Source organism: Sceloporus undulatus, chromosome 7, assembly GCF_019175285.1.
Source record: "Sceloporus undulatus isolate JIND9_A2432 ecotype Alabama chromosome 7, SceUnd_v1.1, whole genome shotgun sequence".
Lineage (NCBI taxonomy): Eukaryota > Metazoa > Chordata > Lepidosauria > Squamata > Phrynosomatidae > Sceloporus > Sceloporus undulatus.
Genome location: NC_056528.1, coordinates 26,399,492 through 26,421,581, shown reverse-complemented (window position 1 = coordinate 26,421,581; position 22,090 = coordinate 26,399,492). Strand labels below are relative to the sequence as shown.

Sequence of the window (22,090 nt, the reverse complement as noted above, 5' to 3'; positions counted from 1 at the left end):
CACCATAGAGACGGAAGGGGTAGAGCGCCCACTCAGGCATAGACAGGGAGCATAGAGCGTGGAACCAGAGCGTCCCCTAGTGGTAGGGAAGCAGCCTCACAGGTGTGCCTCTTGTTTGTCTTATGTGGGCCATGTTTTCTCACTGCTATTATTGTTATTGATCATAATAACAGTATTATTATTATATTATACTGTAATTTATATAATATATATATATAATATGTAGCATTAATTATAATTTGCACAATATAATATTTTATATATCTATATCTATATTATATAGATAACAGTTCAATCTGTAATACATATTCTATATATTAACATTATATATATATTATATATTATAATTATATATACTTATATATGCATATAAAATATTACATTACATATGTTATAAATGTTACTATATATGATATATTATATTTTATTTTTATACATATGTATATATATATATAGTATTCATTATAATTATATATACTAATATATCTATATTAAATATTACATTATATATGTTATAAATATTACTGTATATATTATATATTATACATTTTATTTGTTTTATATATATATATATATGAGATATATTATGAATTTATAATATTTAAATATAATTTTTATTATTGTTTATTATTCTGCTTTATTTTACATTGATTTTTGATATTTGCAGTACTGGTGCCAACTGTTGGCCTGAACTGGTCAAGCCAAATAAAGCTGTTTCAGGTAACTTTGGAGGTATGCTGTTTAAATGACACACGCATCTTAAGAGGCTGGAAGCTGTGCCAAAGTTATGCTCCAGTCCTTAGGACTGGAGCATGCCTTATAATTTTCGGCCTCTTAAGACGCATGCATCATTTAAACAGCATACCTCCAAAGTTACCTGAAACAGCTTTATTTTGGCCTGTCTGTTGGGGCCCTTTACTTTAAGCGTTTCTTCTTTCCTGCTGAAGTTGTCCAACTCATGGTCCAGAACTTCAGTGTTTTCAAACAGTATTTTATGCCCAGGATGGTTTGTGGCATGTTCTGCTACTGCTGTGACCCAGTCTGCAGTGTCTCCTGTATTCCTTGATTCGTGTTTGTACGCTGTGTTTGGAGGTCCCTATGGAGACTTGTCCACAGCTGCACCGTATGCGGTATCTCCTGCAGCTGGGAGAAGAAGGTCTTTCCTGTCCTTTGCTGAGCTCAGCATTTGCTGGATATTTTTGGTCGGTTTGTAAACCATTTGGAGGTTGTGTTTCTTCACTAGTTTCCCTATTCTGTCTGTGACTCCTTTGATGTATGGTAGAAATACCTTCTCTTTAGTGGCTGCTTGTCTTCACTCCTCTGGGTTTAATGTCTGAGCTGGAATAACTATTCGCCTGTAGAGCCCAGTCTAGGTGCTTCAGTTCATCTTCCAAGAAGTGGGGTTCAGAGATGCATTTTGCCCGGCCTACCAGCGTTTTTATTGTACTTCTTTTTTAATAATAATATATAATAATAATAATAATTATTATTATTATTTACTTATACCCTGCTCTTCAGCCAAAGGGTTATCAGAGCGGCTTACAAATTGTTAATCGGACATTTCCCTGCCCTCAGGCTTACAATCTAAAGAGACAAGACACAAAAGGAGAAGGGAATGGCAGTAGGGAAAGAAAGGGGAAAGTTCCAGCAGATCTTCTCTCCCTCCGATGTCCTGGTGATGGTTGGACTTCTTGTGCAGGTATTGGTCTGTATGTGTGGGTTTTCGGTGTACACTGTGTGCCCCAAACGTTGGTTCGGTTTGCGGATGACTAGGCAGCGCTCCTTCCTTTTCTTTTTCTCATTGTGAACTGGATGTTAGGGCGAACGAACGAATGTATTACAGCCTACAGCCAACATAAAGTAATAAAACGTTTAGAAAAATGACCTTACATCCAGTCAGAAACATTTATATTCCAGCATATCATATAAACACATACAAATGTTAAGCATAAAACTTTGAACCGTGTTTCTGGGAGGATTTAGGAATACAGAAATAATTGATTAATATCTACTATCAAAATAGCTCTGAGGAGATTATAATGACAGTTAATTTGATGATGATTATGTGACAGTTGATTTGAGCATAGCTGCGCATGCGCAATAGTCTCTTTCTCCCCTATCTTCTGCCTTTTTTTAAAAGCCTTCACAGCAGTTCTCGCGAGAACAGCTAGGGTGAACGTAGCTGCGCATGCGCAACAGCCTCTGTCATCTCCCGTGCCTTTTCTTTTCCGCCCCCTCACTGCTGTTCTCGCGAGAACATCAACACTCTTTCTCTCGCACACCCCGCACAGGCCAGTTCTCGCGAGAACAAGATCAACCTCCGAGAAGACCGTTGCCAAGTAGGGAAGGAGGCGAAGGGGAAGGCGCCGGGTCACGTGCCCCTGACGTCCTGCCCAATCAGGGCGCCGGAGCGCGAAGGACTCCCGAACTCCCGCCAAATACAAGCGCGGAGGGAAGTAAAAGGCGGACGGCGAGCGAGGAGGGTCAAAAAGCGAAGCGAATTTAAATAAAGGAGTACTCTGCACTGAAGAAAAGGAGGGAAGGAAAGGGAAGCGGGGAAAGAGCCGCAGAGGGAAGCCGGGTTATATGAGGGGAGGAGGAGGAGCCAGGCTTCCCGCCCTTCTCGCCGGTCCATCTGTCAGCGGAGCCCCCCTTCCTCTTCCTACGCCTCCTCATCCCTCTTTTTCCCTCGGTCTCCCCGGCAGGTGAGAGGAAAGGCTGGCCCGAGGAGGGAGAGTATTGGGAGGGAGAAAATGAATGAAGTGTTTGTGGGAGGGATGAACTGAGGGAAAAGTATAGTTGTGTATAAAAGTTCTACCTCAGGATAAACTGAGGTAAAAGTATTACCTCTGACTGAGGGGAAAGTATTATTGTGTATAAAAGTACTATCTCAGAATGAACTGAGGTAAAAGTATTGCCTCTGAGGTAAAAGTATTATTGTATATAAAAGTACAACCTCTGAGATAACTGAGGGAAAAGTATTACCTCTGAGGGAAAAGTATAGTTGTGTATAAAAGTTCTACCTCAGGATAAACTGAGGTAAAAGTATTACCTCTGACTGACGGGAAAGTATTATTGTGTATAAAAGTACTATCTCAGAATAAACTGAGGTAAAAGTATTGCCTCTGAGGTAAAAGTATTATTGTATATAAAAGTACAACCTGAGATAACTGAGGTAAAAGTGTTACCTCTGAGGGTAACTATTACCTCAAGGAAAACTGAGGTAAAGGTATTACCTCTGAGGGACAAATATTGATATAAAAGCATTACCTCAGAATAAACTGAGGTAAAGGTATTACTTCTGAGGGAAAATATTGTTGTATATAAAAGTATTACCTGAGAGGTAACTGAGATAAAATTATTACCTCACAGGGAAATGTACTATTGCATGTAAAATATTACCTCAGAGGTAACTGAGGTAAAAGTATTACTTCTGAGGTAGTAGTATAATTGTGTATAAAAGTACTATTTCAGAAAAAAATTGATGGGAAAATATTACCTCTGAGGGAAAATTATTGTGTGTAAAACGTACTACCTCAGAATAAACTGAGGTAAACATATTGCCCCTGAGGGTAAATATTACCTCAGAGAAAAATGAGGTACAGGTATTACCTCTGAGGGAAACATATTGCTATATATAAAAGTACTACCTCAAAGTACTATGTAAGGCAAGGGCAGACTGTATATGAAAGTATTACATCACAGAAAACTGAGGTCAAAGTATTACCTCCGAAGGGAAAGTATTATTATGTATAAAAGTATTACCTCCGCTAAAACTGAGGTAAAAACATTTTTGTATATAAAAAAGTATTATCTCTGAGGTAAAAGTATAATTGTGTTTAAAAGTACTACCTCAGAAAAAAACTGAGTAAAAAGTATTATTGTGTAAAAAGTACTACATCAGAATAAACTGAGGCAGAAGTATTACCCCTGAGGGTAAGTATTACCTCAAAGAAAAATGAGGTAAAGCCTGGTATTTCCTCTGAGGGAAATGTATTGTTGTATATAAAAGTATTACCTCAGAATAAACTGAGGTAAAAGTATTACTTCTGAGGTAAAAGTGTTACCTTAGCAAACTGAGGGTAAATATATTACCTCAAGAAAGAATGAGGTAAAAATATTACCTCTGAAGTAAAAGTGTTATTGTATATAAAAGCATAACCTCAGAAATAACTGAGGTAAAAGTATTACCTCAGATATAACTGAGGTAAAAATAATACCTCAGAGATAACTGAGGTAAAAGTATTGCCTCTGAGGTAAAAGTGTTACCTCAGCAAACTGGGGGTAAAAGTATTACCTCAAGGAAGAATGAGGTAAAAAGATTACCTCTTAGTTAAAGTATTGTATATAAAAGCATAACCTCAGAGATAACTGAGGTAAAAGTATTGCCTTTGAGGTAAAAGTGTTACCTCAGCAAACTGGGGGTAAAAGTATTACCTCAAGGAAGAATGAGTAAAAAGATTACCTCTTAGTTAAAGTATTATTGTATATAAAAGCATAACCTCGGAGGGGGGGGGGGTTAAAGTATTACCTCAGGAAAAACTGAGGAAAAAGTATTACCTCTGAGAGAAAAGTATTATAGTAAGGCATTGGATTCCCTTATTGCCATGTATGGAAGCGAGAGTTGGACAGTGGAGAAAGCAGATAGGAAGAAGACTAATTCATTTGTGATGTGGCGCTGGAGAAGAGTCCTGAGGGATATTGCGGACGGCCAGAAAGACAAACAACTGGGTCCTAGAACAGATCAAGCCTAGACTCTCCATGGAAGCCAACAGTGGAGGACAGGGATTTTGGAGGCGTCTCATTCACAGGGTTGGCATGAGGAGAAGGCAGCTAACAACACAAACCATGTTACAGTGGTATGTTCCTGCATGGCAGAGGGGCGGACTGGATGGCTCTTGGGGTCACTTCCAACTTAGTGTTTGAATTATAGGCCTGTTCCAGACTGCCAAAATAAAGCTGCTTCAGGTCTCTTTGGAGGTATGCTGTTTAAATGATGCATGCATCCTAAGAATCCGGAAGCTGCACCAAAGCTGCCCTCCAGTGCTTAGGAATGGAGTGTGGTTTTGGTGTGACCTCCGGACTCTTAGGACCCAGGCATCATTTAAATAGCATATCTCCAAAGAGACCCAATGCAGCTTTATTTTGGCAGTCTGTAACAGGCCATAGAATCCTAGAGCCAAGGGTCATCCAATCCAACCCCTTTCTGCCATGCAGGAATACACCATCAAAGCCCTCCCGACAGATGGCCATCCAGACCCTGTTTGACAACCTCCAGATAAGGAGACTCCACCATTCTCCAAAGAAGCATCTTCCACAGTCAAACAGCTTTTACTTTGAGGAAGTCCTTGCTAATGTTGAGGAATCTCTCCCTGCAGTTTGCATCCATTGCTCTGTGTCCTGTTCTCTGGAGCAGCAGAAAACAAGCTCGCTCATCCTTAACACGATACACCACTTCAAGTATTTAAACATGGCTACCATGCCACCTTTGTGGTCTCTTCCAACTCTATGACTCCATGATTCAGACCTGAATCTGAAGGAAACTTAGGGAATGTAGGATTAGTTGGATGGAGAGGGAGATATGATTACTATTATTATAGTTTATATAGTGCCGTAAGTTTACACAGCGCTTTACGTAGTCATGAGCCAAGATGCAGAATAAGATTTGTAGTGCAGTGAGCAGAACTGAATTTTCCAAACCAGGGCTTCTTTTGTGATTAAAAACGAAAAAGTGGTCAACTAATGCTTTGAGATGGGTTTGATTAAATTGCTCTAAAGGTTTCAGTTTGGAGGCTTCTAACGTCTTTGATTTCTAATTGATCTGTGTCACGATTTATTGGCAGCAATGGAGTGTCGAGACAAATTGGCGGCTCCTGCCCGGAAACTAATACAAGGTAATTTCCGTTGTGCAAAGCAGGTATTACTATTGACTTTCCACTTTCTGGTGCAAACTTTCTCAGTTAGGTTTCTTCAGGCTCTTCTTTTTGAATGAGTCAGAATTCAGGGAGACTGGGAACTTGCTTATTTCAGTCCTTCTGGACTTGCAAGAGGAAGTATTAAGAAAATACGCTCAGGTGTGATATTTAGTATGTAGAGAGATCTTGTAGCACCTTTGAGACTAACTGAAATAAAGAAGTTGGCAGCATGAGCTTCCGTAGCCTTCAGCCTACTTCCTCAGATGCATATAGATGTGATATGTAGTTTATTTCAAGCTCTATCACTGCGTATTTGTCATATACAACATGTGAACTAGCGAACTGAAGCTTTTTCATCTTAACTCTTGCAGCTCGACTGCCTTTCAAACGTCTGAATCCTGTGCCGAAGGAGAAACCCGACGCAAACCCCGGAGTCAAGAAAGCCAGGAGCTCCTCGAACGCCCTTGATCAAAATACCCCTTGCCTTGATTTGTCACATCCCTTACCAGACAATGCGGAGAACACCGAAACCCGGTTCCTCCCGAAACTTATTAACGGCAAAGGCCCGCTGGATGTCTTTGTGCAGAAAGGCACCAAAAGCGAGGCAAGCAGCCAGCCTTTGCTCCTAATAGACTTGACGGAGGATTCGTGCCACGGACTGGGTGGTCATGTAGACTGCAGCGCGTCTGGCGATGGAGCAGAGAAAGCTCTCGAGGAGGTAGCAAACCAGGCTAGCGCACAAAAAAACCCTTGTTCTGCCCACGGGGATATTCAGATGGAGGTTCCTTCAGCTCCAAAAGATAAGGATGATCTGTCAAGTGCGACGGCGCCTGAGGTGGCAAGCGGCAGCGCGAAGAAGAGCACCCTCAAGAACGTCATTTTTGAGCGGAAAATGCCTGTCGTTGTTCTGGAGGATATCATGACAGCTAGGTCTCCCCAGGCTTTGCCTTTGGACAGGAGCCTAGCGTCTGCGAATGAGACAGTCGAGTCTTGTCCCGAAGAGGACACGGCGTGTACCAATTCTTCCCTAAGCTCCCTCTCTCTTGCCAGCTCCCCAGAGTCTCTCTCCGCACGGAAGGACAGCGTTAGCCCCTTGGCAGCTTCCACGCCTGTTCGAAAGGTTAGTCTCGCAGGCAACGCAGGTGGAGTCTCCCTCGTCCAAAACGCTTGAAGCTGCAACCCTAGTAGTACAGTGTGTACGTTTGTCAGGCTGGAGGTAGATGTGAACAAGCCTCAAAGGCAGAAGTGGGTGGCTGGCTCCTCGCAGGCTTCCTTGGCAGTAACCATGTAGGAATAAAATGTTGGAGCACTTGCGGCTTGCAGAGAGACACGGCTGGAAAGAACAACTTGGGCGCCATACAGACTGCCAAAATAAAGCTGCTTCGGGTCACTTTGGAGGTACAGTATGCTGTTTAAATGATGCGTGTGTCCTAAGAGTCTGAAAGCTGCGCAAAAGCTGTGCTTAAGTCCTTAGGACTAGATTGTGGCTTCGGCGCAGCTTCCGGACTCTTGGGACGCATGCAACATTTAAACAGCATACCTCCAAAGTGACCCGAAGCAGCTTTATTTTGGCCTGTCCGTATGGGGCCTTGGATTTGAAGCTGCTTTTCCTCGGTCCAGTTGCTTGTCATCTTCTAGTGCCGCTTGCTTCCTCCAAGCCATCTGGAAGTTTGCTCTGGTCCAAAACACACTGCAGAAATAATCCATCTTAAAACAACTTTAACTGCCCTGGCTCAATGCTAGGGGACTCTGGGAACTGTAGTTTTGGGAGACAATTAGCCTTCTCTGTCAGAGATAGCAATGTAAAAAATTCAGTCAAGTCCCAGAACATTGATAACAGTTCTTAAAAACTCGCCTCAAGTAAAGCAAAGGGGGATCCGGTAAGGGAGCTGCGCATGTTTAGCTTGGGGAAGAGAAGACTCAGAGCTATCTTTAAATAACTGAATGGATGCCATGTAGATGATAGAGCAAGCTTGTTTTCTGCTTCTTCAGATGGTAGAACAGGAACCAATGAATTCCAGTTACAAGAAAAGAGGAAGACCTTTTTTGGTGGAAGAGATTGCCTCAGAGAGGGGTGGGCTCTCCATCTTCGCAAGTCTTGAAACAGATTGGGTGGGCATATTTCAAGGATGCTTTAGTTGTGTATTCCTCCTTGGCAAGGGGATGGACCAGCCAGCGGGGTGTAGTGTGGTTTGAATGTTTTTCTGTGACTCTGGAGACCTGGGTTCGAATCCCTGTTCAGCCATGAAACCCAGTCGGTGTCTTTAAGCAAGTCACACTCTCAGTCTTAGGGGAAGACAGTGGCAAACCTCCTCTGAATAAATCGTACCAAGAAACCCTCATGATAGGGTTGCCTTAGGGTCGCCATAAGTCGGAAATAACTTGAAGGCACACAACGACAATCTGAAGGACCTAGTTAGCACTTGTGATTCCTTCCAACTCAGATTCTATGATGAGGAAAGAGAACATTTTAGATATTCACACATACACATATATGGCAATATCTAGAATGGCTACTAATATACATATATTGGTAGCCATTCTAGATCCAGATTCATATTGTTCTCCGTTGCTTAATTATCTGGTTCAAGCTAGGCAACAGTATTCAAGAGAAAGACTGGGCAAGAATGATCTTGTTGGGAAGACAGAGTGTTATTTATTTCATTTATGTTACAGAGCATCTCTTTCTCTCTCTCTGCTACTACGCTTACAACCCACACAGAGGGAATTCACAGCAATTAAAAAATACAGTAACATTCCAGGACATTAATAAAAGTACTTTAAAACTGGTGACCCAAAGACATGAATTGAAAGTTACTTATCTCGTAAATCAATGCTTGTCTAAACATGAAGGTCTTCACCAGGGCTTTGACGGTGTGTCGAAAAAGAGCCATTGTAGTCTCCTAGGGCAAGGAATCCCACACTTGGCACCCTCTTCTTGTGTTTTTTTATCCTGGCCAGAGATTTACAATGGGGTGGAGTGGTTTGAGGGTTGGATTCTGGGACAGCAGGTTCAAATCCCAGCTTGGCCATGGAAACCCACTGGGTGACTGGGCCAGTCCAACTCTCAGCCTCAGAAGAAGGCAATGGCAATCCTCCTCTGAATAAATTCGGCCACGAAAATCCTAGGATAGGATTACCAGAAGTCGGAGTCATATTGTAGCCAGTGTAGTACATTAGTGTGAGTGTTAGACTCCAGGAGACCAGGGTTCAAATCCCCGCTTGGCCATGGACTCTCACTGGGCAAGTCCCATTCTCTCAGCCTCAGACGAAGGCAATGGCAAACCCCCTCTGAAGAAATCTTGCCAAAGAAAACCCTCAGATAGGGTTAGCAGAAGTCAGAGTCGACTTGACGGCGCATAACAACTACTGTACTGATTTTTATGGAGCGGCAGATAGAGGCTACAAGTCCCATTCTGCCGTTGGCATTGCTGCATGCTTAGGGCATAGTTCTTTCTTAGAATTGACTAATTGGCTGGATGTGTGTGAGGAGCAAAGGATCATTCTTGTGTGAAGTCAAAGGCTTTCATGGCCGGCATCCATAGATTTTTGTGGGTTTTTCCGGCTATGTGGCCATGTTCTAGAAGAGTTTATTCCTGATGTTTCACCAGCATCTGTGGCTGGCATCTTCAGAGAGTGCTGGCATGGAAGAGAGTGGGGTATATATGATGGCATGGAAGAGAGTGGTGTGTGTATATATATATTTGAAGATGCCAGCCACAGATGCTGGCGAAACATCAGGAATAAACTCCTCTAGAACAGAGCCTGAAAAACCCACCAATGAATAATTCTTGTGCTTATTGATAGGGTTTGGAGAGAGGACAGCATTCTGCCAAAGGGCCTATAGAGGATCTCTCTCACTTTACAGAACTGTCCTGCTGGGTTTGCAGTCTGACTTACCTTCAGCGTCTTTTCCTTTTTGTACATCCCAAAGACTATTATTATGTTAGTATCCTCGAAGATTGTCAAATGGAAACGCTGGGGAAGGTTTCTCTCTTATGCTTCCCAGAATCTCACGTCGTTGTTTTAATCAACTCTACAAAGAAGTTACTAGCCTACAAAATGTTTTTCCCGCCTCTTGCCCATAATAGTACAGCTGTAAAATGTACAGTGGGGCATAGTGATTTGAGTGTCGGACTAGGACTCTGGAGATCAGGGCTTGACTCTGCTCAGCCATGGAAACCCACTGGGTGAGAGTCACATTCTCTCAGCCTCAGAGGAAGGTAATGGCAAACACCCTCTGAACGAATCTTACCAAGGAAACCCTGTGAAAGCATTGCCTTAGGGTGGCCATAAATCAGAGACAAAGGCACACAACGACAACAAAAATGTCCTTTTGGAAACTATGGAGGGAATGTACCATTGAGAAGACAGGAACAAGAATTTAGCAGGAGTGAGAATTTATCTGTGAGCAGCCTTGGGTCCTACTCCGAGACGAAAGGCAGCATATAAATAAGGACTGAAATATGTGTTGTATATGCTGTAATTTAAATTTAGATTTTAGCTATTACTGTACTATTCAGGCATCCAAAATAGTTTATATATAATTTGATAGTCTAGAATATTTATAAATGTTTCAAAGGTGCAAATGTTTTAGTATTGATAACACTGTTGCAAATCTAGCCAGTGTTAATGAAGAAGCTGGGTCGCTTTCTAGTGTTTGCCAGTAAGGAAGAATAAAGGAAACATTGAACATACAGACTATGATAGTTTAAAAGATACATGTTTTGCAAATGGAGGGCCCACTGTATGTTCAGCACCTTGAATAGATAGCCAAACCCTGCTGTGGTTTTACTGAGTTGGACACCAAAGTTAGGATTGCCCAAGCTGTCATGTTTCCCATCGCCATGTGCAGATGTGAGCCTAGACAGCCAAGAAAGCTGATTGAAAGAAAATCTTTAAAAGAACCTTAACATCCACACTTCTGTCTTCCCAGTTTCAGGCATCGCAGAAGATCCACCAGAATACTGAGGAGAAGGAGAAACTGAGGCTGCAGAAGGTAAGTATCTTTTGGGTAACTTGAAGAGCTTACTTGGTCTGCTTTTGGCACTGAGTTGTAAGTGTAAGCCTCTTTTCCTGGCCTCTGCTTATTTGTGAAGTCTGTAGCTGCTTTGTAGGCAGAACGGTTCTGGGTTCAATCTTTGGCAGGTCCAGGTATGGCTGGGAAATCACTGAAACCCCATAGAGCTGCTACCAGTTAGTGCAGATGGTTCTGCACAAGAGTTTCATCTAGTGTAAGTTAGTTTCCTATCTCCTGGTCCAGGAGTAGGGATTTCTAGATGTTGGACTGCTGTTACTATCATTCCTTGCCATTGGCGGTTCTGGCTAGGGCCAATGGGAGGTTGTTGTTGTTGTTAACTGCTGTTAAGTCAACTTTGACTTAGGGCCACCCTGTGAATAGGAGACCTTTGATTTGTTTTCAACAGCCCTGCTTGAGTCACAGCCATGGCTTCTTTCATCACATCTATCCGCCTGGGATGTAGCCTTCCTCTTTTCCTATTGCGGTCCACTTTCCTAACATTAGTGCCTCATCTTATCGCATGATATATCTCCAAAGTAGGATAGCCTCAGTTTAGTCATTTTTGGCTTCTGCTCTCAGGCTCATTCATTTGTCTTTTTTGGCAGTCTATAGTATCTATAGAAGTCTCCCATAACAGCACATTTCAAAGGATCTGATTTTTTCCCCCATCCGCGTTCTTCATTGTTCATCTTTTACAAACATACACAGAAACTGGAAATATGATGGCATGGACAATACTGACTTTGGTATTCAATGATATATTTTTATATTTGAGGCTCTTACCTAGCTCCTTCATTACTGCCTTTCCAAAGTCTAGTCTTCTCCATTTTGTTTTAGTTTAACATCTTTTAAATGTCATTAAGAGGAAAAATGTACAACTCTTAATGGCATTGAAAAGATTTTAAACTAAAACAAAATGGAGAAGACTAGACTTTGGAAAGGCAGCTATGAAGACGCCGGATAAGACCCTCAAATATAAAGATATATAATTGAATACCAAAGTTGGGATTGTCTATACCATCATATATCTCCAACTTCTGCGTATGTTTGTGAAAGATGAACAATGAAGAACATGGATGTATGTTCACTAAACGTCAGTGTTAAGTCGAGAAAGGTGAGGCTGGGACTTCAAGAGGGCCAGACTGAAACCCAAGAAGGGTCGGATTTGGTTCAGAGCCTGGGTTTTCCCACCCCTGTGGCAGACACTTTCCAAAATGTTTGAAACCCCTGCTGACGTTCTTCCTCTATGTTGACAGAGATTCAACCTGCAGAGTACACATTTTACCGTGCAATAAGATTGAGCACTTTGTAGCTTTTGTGAGGCATCGTTTCTGTGGGGTTTGTTCATTTGTGGTGTTGGTGGCCCAGGACCAAGAACGTGCTGAGAAAGGGAGGCTGAAAGAGGAGGCCAGGGCTACGAAAGAGCGTGCCCGGGAGGAGGCGAGGAGGAAGAAGGAGGAAGAGAAGGAGCTGAAGGAGAAGGAAAGGAGGGAGAAGAAGGAGAAAGACGAGAAGGAGAAGGCGGAAAAGCTACGCGTGAAGGAGGAAAAACGGAAAGAGAAGCAGGAGGCTTTGGAGTAAGTCACTGTCTTTCTAGTTGTTTTGCCTTCTATTGTCTCTTTCTTTATGTGTCCCCTTGTGACAAACCTGGTCCTGGTGACCCCAAGGCATGCCTATCGCTGGGTTTCTTGGCAGGATTTATTCGGCATGGTGGTGGTTGCCTTTGCCTTTCTCTGAAGCTGAGTGTAACTTTGCCAAAGCCACCCAGTGGGCTTTGATGGCTGTGTGAGGATTCAAACCCTGGTCTCCCAGAGTCCTAGTCTGAAATGCAGACCACTACACCATGCTGGTACCTTATACTCCTGTACTTTATGGCTGTTGTGTGCTTTAAAGTCAACTCTGACTTAGTTACCCTCTTCTAGGGTTTTCTTGGTTAGTTTGATTCCCAGGAGGTTTACCATTGCCTTCCTCTGAGGCTGAGAGAGTAGGTCTTGCCTAAGGTCACCCAGTAGATTTCCATAGCTAAGTGGGGATTTGAATCTCCCTCATTGGAACCACTATACCCATGATGTCCAAACTCTGGCTGTCCAGGTGTTCTGCACTTCAGCTCCCAGAATCCCAGACCATTACCCAAGATGGCTGAGGCTTCTAGGAGGTGAAGTCCAAAACACCTGGAGGGCCAGAGTTTGGACATCACTGCACTATACTATCCTGGCTCTCCTGGGGGGGGGGAGGGTCTACACATGCTAATTGTATCTGTGGGTGCACCCTGAAAGTGGACTTCTAATATTTCAAAAGGGCAAAGCTAGAAGAGAAAAGGAAGAAAGAAGAGGAAAAGCGGTTGAAAGAAGAGGAGAAACGGTTGAAAGAAGAGGAAAAGGTAAACCTTGCTTCTCTTTTCCATTTTTCTGAATTACCTTGTTCCACCTCAGTGTTGTCCTTGGGTTACAGAGCTCTCTTGTTGGCCAGGGGGCTGGGGTCTTGTGTGGCTACACCTCTCCCTCAACTACCATTCAGAGCAGGGGTAGGCAACCTTTTTGAGCCGGGAGCCGGGTTGCTGTCCCTCAGACAACTGGAGGGCCGAAGCCCAAAAAAGTAATTAAATATTTTTAAATAAATAAATAAACTGGGACAAATGTAGGACAAAATTTTCAAATGGAGGACACTTTTAAAAAAACAATTTGCTGATTTTTTTAAAACATTGTTAATATAAATGCATGTTTCGGAGGCTTCTATAGACAATTGCCCCCTTGCCCGCCTCCTCCTGATAAGCCAAAGGCCCCACGCCCTCACGCGAGAGGCCAAAGGCTCCGGCGGCAATCAGCGGTAGGACTGGGCTGGGGCCAGTCCCAAGGCTTTGCCGGGCCGCATCCGGCCCGCGGGCCGCAGGTTGCCTACCCCTGATTCAGAGCATTAGGGCAAGGAGAAAACCAGCTGAGCTTTTCCATCAGTCAGAGGAAGACCTTTTTTCCCCTTTTCCTCCCCATTCTTCTTGTAACTGGGCATGGACTAGCTTGAAGTGTACTGTAGAATTTGCAGTGGTGTTCTTAATTATCTGGGCAAGGATTCTTCTGCACCAATGTGTTGCTTTTTTAATATATATATATATTAGTTTTATCTAAATGTAAATCTGTTGTTTGCAGCGCATCAAAGCAGAAAAGTCAGAAATCACCCGGTTCTTTCAGAAACCAAAGACTCCGCCTGCACCGAAGGTGATTTATCTTTTTTGTTTTGTACATCTCCCTCCTTTAGTGATGTTAAAAGTGTGTGTATGTAAGGGGTAGGGAAATCAGCTACCAATATGATTGTAAAGACGTTCTTCTTCTTGATTCCAGACTCTTGCTGGCTGGTGTGGGAAGTTTGCTCCCTTTGAAATCAAAGAGAACATGGTCCTTGCCCCTCTCTGCCGTGTGGCAGCCGATCAGGATCTCTTGGACCAGTTAGACTGGCTTCTGCAAGGCCAGGACTGCAGCACCTCTTTCTTGGAAGAACTGAAGAGCCGAGAGCCTTGCAAATCAGGTCCCACGCTTGTCTCCAACCGCAGCTTCGATGATGCCAACAGGTTAGCTTCTTGTTCTCTTGGGAACCGGGAGGAAGGCAGTTTGGGGTCTTCTTGAGAGATGTATGGCTGGTTGCTGTGGAAAACAGGATGCTGGACTCTGTGGTCTAAATATCTGAAAGGATATCAAATGTAAGATAGAATTCCTGAGCATGTCCATGGATGTTCATATCAACTGAGAGCAGGGATGGGTAACTCCAGAGAGGGTGGGAACCATTTTGCCTCCTCCACTTGGTTGGGAGCCCTCATTGTCAACACTGATGCATCTAGAAGGGACATCACATCACTTCTTGGTTTGTTTTCAGTTGATTTTGGGTATTTTTTCTGGTACCGGGGGTCTGGGGGCAAGACTCTCACATTTTGTGGCAATTTTGACCTGAGTTGAGGTGGATGAAATTAACCTGTGAAAAAGAATAGAGCTTTGAGGCTGCCAACTGGAACCCCATGGACTTTTTATTCATCCCTTGCTTTCCTTCCCTGATTTACATCTAGTATATACGTTCTGTTTTACAAAAACCAGAGACAGGTTCTGAAACTTCGACTGCTCGGCTTTTAGCCCAGGCTTGTACCGACCACCAGGAAAGAACTGTGTTCTGTATCTTAAAACTTCCCTCCCCACAGGAGATGGTGCATTATGCTCTCTTAATCCACGATCCGCTTTAAAACCCTCCTCTGTGGGGTGCCTGGCTATACAAAAAAGCCTCTGTTCATTCTCTCTTGCCTCCTCTCTTTTTTCTTCTTTTTCATCTGGCATTAGTTTGTGCCCCCCAAGACAGCAGGGCACAGTTTTCCTCAAGTTTCTTTCCCATTTGCTTTCACTGCCCTGTAACTCTGGTTTAATTGCAATGGATGGTCCTAGCTGGGGACAAAAGCCCTCTTCTTGTAAGTCCAGCATTACTTTCCTTTACATTTTCTTTAGGAACTCTCTTTTAAAAAACTGAAGGCAGGGAGGAACTCTTTCAGGTCTCTAGAGCTGTGCCAGAGGTTTTTTCCTTGGAACCCTGGTGGGCAGCATCAATGACTAAGTGAAGTGTTTTTGTTCGGCAGTGACGTGGTCATTGTGGGAAGCAGCCAAGCAGGAGATGTGCCAGAAAGGAAAAAGTTTGGCAGGATGAAACTCCTGCAGTTCTGCGAGAATCACCGCCCTGCCTACTGGGGCACGTGGAATAGGAAAACCTCAGTGATCAGCCCAAGAAACCCGTGGTCAAAGGATGAGGTAAGTGGAGAGGATGGCACTGCCTTGGGGTCTCCATTGCAGAAACTAACTCATGCATTGAGTTTTGCTGAATTGATTTCAAAGGTGGCATCTGCACTGCAGAAACAATCCAGTTCGTCCACCACTTTAGCTGGGAAACTGGCTAGGAAGCCCAGGCTAATTCACATATTTGAGTCAATTTGGTATTACTTTATTAAACTTACTGATATAATAAAAATAGAAACAGCCCCCTTCTCTTTCAAACTGGACTAATATCTGACTTGATTTTGGAGGTGGAACCACAGGGCTGGCTGCTAGCGCCCATGTCAGTGGGGCAGAGGGTTTTCACAGGCTTCCTAAGAAGTTTGGATTAAAACCGTGTGGTGATTCACTGCCCTTCCCTGCAACCCTCAGTACCTATTGAGACTAACTTCTCTTTCCTTTGACTGGATGTCTTCTGCATCTGTCATTGCAGAAGCTCCTGGACTACGAAGTGGAGAGTGATGAAGAGTGGGAAGAGGAGGAACCAGGAGAGTCCCTCTCTCATAGTGAAGGGGTGAGTTGTCATCTTCTCCTTGAGGCATCCCAGGATATTCTTCTCCTAAAAGAAGGGAGTCTATATTCTTATTGGAGGAGGGAAGACCTAGGATGTTCAAGGTAGGGATTGTATGAACTGTATGTTTGTTCAAATCCCTCAGGATGATGATGAAGATGGTGGAGAGGAGGAGGATGAAGATGATGGCTTCTTTGTGCCCCATGGGTACCTCTCAGAGGATGAAGGTGTGACTGAAGTAAGCCACAGAATTGATAGGGATACTTTCCCTCTAATCATGGAAAGAGACTGGCAAAAGGTTCTCTGCATGGTAGATTTTGATTTGTTCACTACAATGGTGATACTTCAGTCCCTGTGACACTGACACACAAACTCTTGTTAGTTGCATCTGATGTAACAGACCCAGTATATCGGCTTATGCTGCAAACTTCTTTCTCTCAGTTAGACTCAAAAGGTACTGCAAGATCCCTTTGCATGCTGATACAGACTAGCACAGCTGTACCTTTAACTGGATGAACCAGAAGTTGATTCTGTTATCTTATTTGGGAAGACCCACCTGCGTTCTGTTCTGTTTCCAGATGATTTATATAGCTTCTTTGCTGCTCTACAAACAGGATGCTTCTCAGTGAAGTTTTCTGAAGCTGTCCCAGATGACTTGAAGAGAAGAAGCAGTCACTATGTCCATTGGCTTGGATCACCCAGATGCCCAGCCTTTGAGCTCAGAGAGTAGTTAATGGGATCCTCATTTCTACCTCTCTTCTCTGCCATCCTCTTCCAGGAATGTGACCCTGAGAACCACAAAGCTCGCCAAAAGCTGAAGGCCAAGGAGTGGGATGAGCTGATCACCAAGGGAAAGAGGTTCCGCATCTTACAGCCAGTGAAGATTGGCTGCATTTGGGAAGGGACTGAGAATGGCGACAGTACAAGCCCAGATGTGAGGCTCCTCCAGCAGTTTGCAGTGGTTGTCCTGGATTCAAGCATTGCTGACGAAGAACAGATAGAGAAGAACAACAAAAAGGAAGCGAAAAACCAACAAAGTAAGCTGTGGGTTGCAAAAAAGGCAAAGGCCAATACCTTCCTAGCTCTCGCTTGCACTAAATGCATGGTGCAATGCAGTGGCCTTCCAGCTCTTTTAGGACTCTGCCTCCCAGAAGGCACAACCAGTGTTGCATGTAGTAAGGGATTCTGGGAGGTGAAGTCTGAAACATCTGGAGGACCAGAGGCTGAAAAGCATTATGGAATGCATTATGCAGGGATTGTTCTTTCCAGATATTGTTGGACTGCGAGTTCCAGCAGCCCTTAGCCATCATAGCTATGTTATTTCCATCCATTCTCGTTGTTGAACTCAAGATGTCTTGGTAACTTAAAACCAATGTTCTAAGTTCCATCTCCAAGGTATCTCATTTTGTATGTATATGCAAATACAAGTATTCCAAAATCCAAAAAAAATAAAAATTAAATTAAAAAATCTAAAATCCAAAATACTTCTGGTCCCAAGCATTTTGGATAAGCAAGGCTCAACCTGTAACTATAAAACATATGTGTGTGTATAAGTATACATAAGTATAGGTATTAATGTAAATATAAAACAAATCAGGTAAACTGCTTAAAGAGAGCCTTCTAAAATGGTCTGTTTTGTTTGTTTGTTTGTTCCACTTCAGTCTTGGAACAGCTACTGCCTCTGCTTCATGGGAATGTGAATGGGAGCAAAGTGATCATTCAGGAATTCCAGGAGTGTTGTCGCATGGGCTTGCTGTTGGGCAACAACTGCTCTGTCTCCACGATGGGAAGTGGAGGTAGTAGCCCCACAAGCCCTGACGCCCCCCCAGCACAGACTTCTATCCACGAAGGAAACACCGTCCCTTCCAAAGCCAGGCTGAAGAGGATAATCTCTGAGAACTCTGTGTATGAGAAGAGGCCCGACCACCGGATGTGTTGGTACGTTCACCCGGAGGTGCTGAAGACTTACGGCCAGGAGCACCTCCCTGTCCCCTGCCAGTGGAACTATGTCACGCAGGTCCCTTCAGTAACCAAGGAAGAGAGCGGCAACTCACCTGGAGGGGCAGCGGCAACGCAGACTGCTCTGGTCTCAGCCAAGCGGAAAGCGACTGGAAGCATGTCCATCACCAAATTCATGAAGAAGACTCCAGGTGCTGGGCAGGTGAGGTAACCCTTTGTGGGTAACCTGGTCTGGAAACCATAAAGCCCTATGAGGAGAGACTTAAAGAGCTGGGTATGTTTAGCCTGGAGAAGAGAAGGTTAGGAGTTTAAATATTTGAAGGGATGTTGTGAGGATGTAGCAAGCTTTCAGACTGCTTATCAGCTAGTAATGTCTGCACTACAATTTCTCTCTTTCTTCTTCTTCAAAGGCTGAAACCACAGAGATGGATGGATTTCAGGCAGACACGGAGGAAGAGGATGATGATGAATGCATAATTGTGGATGTACAGCCAAACAAAGGTGAGAATGCTCCTTCAGATAGTCAGCTACCCTCTGACAGTCCGTTTTGAGCTATTCTGAGGCTCTTGCCCACTGTGCATATATGTGCTGCTCCTGACACCACTCCAGCATCTCCTTTGGCAACTTTAAAAGATTATTTCCCTTCTGGGGGCAGATGTTAGGATACGCAGCACCCCAAATGTACTAACAAGAAAGAGGAAATTAAAATACCAGCCACTGTTTCAATGTCAAGCTAGAGTAGCGATACAGGAACACTCTTACCTCCTGAATCCTTTTACTGTCTTTTTGTTAATGCACATAGGGTTTCCAACTTCTGCATTCAAAACATCTATGGAAGTACAGGGGTACCCCGGGTTACGAAATTAATTCGTTCCGCCGCCGCTTTCGTAACCCGGAATACTTCGCAAGCCGAAAAACCCATAGGCGCTAATGGGGAAAAGCCGCGATTTCGTGTGAAATAGCGCTGAAAAGCACCAAAATTTTATTCGTAACCCGAAATAACCTTCGTAACCCGGAACAGTTATTTCCTATGGGATTTTTTCGTATCCCGGAAATTTCGTAACGTGGGTATTTCGTATCCCGGGGTACCACTGTATGCTGTTCCAAAGCTTAGAAACATTACTGTTTTGAACTACCACTCCCACAAAATCCAATTTGGGAAGCTGCAGTCCAAAAACTTCTAAGCTCTGTACTACTCACAGCTATCCTTATGGATGGTGGGGAGCTGGATAAAGCTGGCAGTGAAATTGCCTTTTAAAATGATTGTTACTGTGTGCCTTCAGGTTGTCTCCAACTTACGGTAACCACAAGGTGAAGTTGTCACAGGGTTTGCTTGGCAAGACATGGTCAGAGCAGGTTTACCTCGGCCTTTCTCTGAGGAGCAGAGAATGTGACTTGTCCAAAGTTAGTGAGTAGGTTTTCAATGCCAAATGGGCATTCAAACCCTGGTGTCCTGAAATCCTAATCCAGTAGACAGATCACTACATTACACTCATTCTAAAAATATGTAACACTTATCACAAGGTTTTCTTGACAAGATTTATTCAGAGAAGATTTGGTGTTGCCTTCTTCTAAGACTGAGAGGGAGTTGTGAGCTGAGCTGAGATTTGAACCCTGGTCTTCCAGAGATGTGGTGGCATATTGGTTTAAGACACCAATTTGGATGATCGGAAGATCAGAAGGTTGGCAGTTTGAGGCCTGAGTGCTACATGATAGGGTGAGCTATCATTAGTCCCAGCTTCTGCCAACCTAGCAGTTCAAAAGCATGCAAACGCAAGTAGATAGGTACCACTTCTCAGTGGGAAGGTAACAGCGTTTGGCCACATGGCCACCAGAGCAGTCCTCAGACAGTGCTGGCTCTTGGGCTTAGAAACGGAGATGAGCACCACCTCCTATAGTTGGTTATGACTAGGCATTTGTGCCAAGGGACTACCTTTACCTTTACCTTCCAGAGCCCTAGTCCAGACCTCTCCCTGGAAGCCAAGTTGACTCCACTGAGGCTGTCTCTTACTTCAGTCACATCATGAGAAGGCACAATGCATTAGAAAAAACAATGATGCTGAGTAAGGTAGAAGGCAGTAAAAAGGAAGGAAGACCACCGCATGCCAGATGGATAGACTCAAACAGGGAGACCACAGGCCTGAGCCTACAAGACCTTGAGCAGAGAGAGAGAGAGGATAGCAGGGCTTGGAACTGCCTCTTTCACAGGGTCGCCGTGTCAAAGTTGACTACAAGGCAGCTAACAACTAGAAAAAGTCCAACACTTAAAAAGATTTCTTCAGAGAGATTTTGTCATTGGCATCTTCAAATGTTGAGTGTGTGTGACTTGCCAAAGGTCAGCCAATGAGTTTCTGTGGCCAAGCAGAGATTGCAACCTGGTCTCACTATGTCCTCGACCAGCAATTCGGACCACTACAGTATACTGGCTCCTGATTTTATTATCATATTTAGATCCCACTTTTTCCTCTCAATTGGGACTCAAGGTGCCTTTTGAATGCAAGTGAGCAATGGAGGAACTTCCTGACCTAGAGAAGGAGTTGCTATTTCTCTTTCCAAAACTGGTCAAGCTTCAGTCAGAAATAACCAATGGAGCTAGTGGAATAGGACAAGAAAAGCACAGAAATTACACCAGTCCCAATGTTAGCTTTGCATTTGCACACAAATGAGAAACTCACCTTCTGCTTCTCCACAGCGACTGTCTTGAGGACCTCTGAAACTCTTCCAGAGCAAAGGGGCGAGATTGCTGCGGACTCTTCCAGCACTGTTTGATCTACACTCTCTTCTCCTTTTCATTGCTCTGTATGTATGTAGAATTCTTTTAGCCCATTGTAAAACTCCTGTGTATCCTTTTTTTTGTACAAGATACTTGAACATACTCTGTGTTCCTTGTAAAGAGAAGACAGCACTTTGTTCTGCTTCAGATCAGTGGAAGCACAAGATCGTATTTTTTAGATGCTTTAGTGGGGGGGGGGGCAGGGTTTAGGTGAAGAAAATCTACAATATATAATCTTTCTAATAAAAGCATTATTGAACGTCTTGATGGACCCTGTACAGGACAGTGTCTGCTGTGTTTTATGGGAACAGGGCAAAAGCTGGGAGTGGAATCCTTTACATTTCAGACTCTAGTAATTTTCTAAAGATGCTTGTGTACCTAATCCCATCTTTTCCTCCTGTAAGTGTGTATGAGGGGGGAACAGAATCAGTACCATAGGAGGGCTCTGACTGATGCAGATACCATATCTGCATATATGTCCCTCCTGTTGACTTGTGGAGAGAGTCCACAACTTTCATAAAGCTTGTTTAGGTAAGGGATACTTGGAAATGGTTTGCCATTTCCTCCATCTGAAATAATCTGGTACTGTATTGTGGTCTCTCTTCCAAGGACTAACCAGGCCTGATTCTACTTAGCTTCCAACATCAGATGGAATCAGTTGCCTTCAGGGTATTTAGGTTCATTCAAGTTACTTATCAGTGCCTGGTGAATGCATCAATTTCATGGGGCTTTGTTATGCATTCCAAGAGCAGCGTGAGGTCTTTAAACAGAGGCTGGATGGCCATCTGTCAATGGGGATGCTTTGATTGAGAGTTCCTGCATGGCAGAATGGGGTTGGACTGGATGGCCCTTGGGGTCTCTTGCAACTCTGATTCCATAATTCTATGAATGGGAGTAGATAACAAGAGACAGGCTGCTGAAATTGACAACTCCCTGGCTTTTAATACCTAAAAGGCAACAGTTGAGCTCCTCCAGGCCTTAACTATACCACGAACTTTAATTTAATAATGAAAAGAGAACAACTCCTGTGGTGTGTGATTCTTTGTAAGTAATCACATTGTATTTAAAGGAAGGGAGTGAGTTCTTCACTCTTTGCTGAAGCCTTTAAGTCATCAA

General features: G+C 43.6%; 1 protein-coding gene across 3 annotated transcripts; it reads left to right on the top strand.

The window, feature by feature from the left end:
• Window positions 1-65: 65 nt before the first annotated feature.
• CHAF1A (chromatin assembly factor 1 subunit A) lies at window positions 66-21,242 on the top strand. Of its 3 annotated transcripts, none has more exons than XM_042477782.1 (15): window positions 66-102; window positions 5,844-5,894; window positions 6,287-7,035; window positions 10,852-10,914; window positions 12,304-12,512; window positions 13,234-13,315; window positions 14,079-14,147; window positions 14,271-14,497; window positions 15,542-15,710; window positions 16,165-16,245; window positions 16,388-16,480; window positions 17,021-17,279; window positions 17,904-18,403; window positions 18,612-18,702; window positions 20,894-21,242. In XM_042477782.1, exons 2-15 carry the CDS (start codon window positions 5,846-5,848, stop codon window positions 20,968-20,970), a joined length of 2,718 nt encoding a protein of 905 aa, XP_042333716.1. In that variant the 5' UTR covers window positions 66-102; window positions 5,844-5,845; the 3' UTR covers window positions 20,971-21,242. The 3 variants fall into 3 exon arrangements, with proteins under 3 accessions (XP_042333716.1, XP_042333717.1, XP_042333715.1); XM_042477783.1 differs by lacking the exons at window positions 66-102; window positions 20,894-21,242 and adding exons at window positions 2,288-2,705; window positions 20,154-20,877; XM_042477781.1 differs by lacking the exon at window positions 66-102 and adding an exon at window positions 2,290-2,705.
• Window positions 21,243-22,090: the final 848 nt, after the last annotated feature.

What these genes read in the sequence shown, in the direction of transcription:
- CHAF1A (XM_042477782.1), top strand. Translation starts at nt 5,846, where the DNA reads ATGGAGTGTCGAGACAAATTGGCGGCTCCTGCCCGGAAACTAATACAA. An exon ending in TGCCCGGAAACTAATACAAG is followed by an intron (nt 5,895 to 6,286) that starts GTAATTTCCGTT and finishes TAACTCTTGCAG; the next exon opens with CTCGACTGCCTTTCAAACGT. An exon ending in CCCTCTCTCATAGTGAAGGG is followed by an intron (nt 16,246 to 16,387) that starts GTGAGTTGTCAT and finishes CAAATCCCTCAG; the next exon opens with GATGATGATGAAGATGGTGG.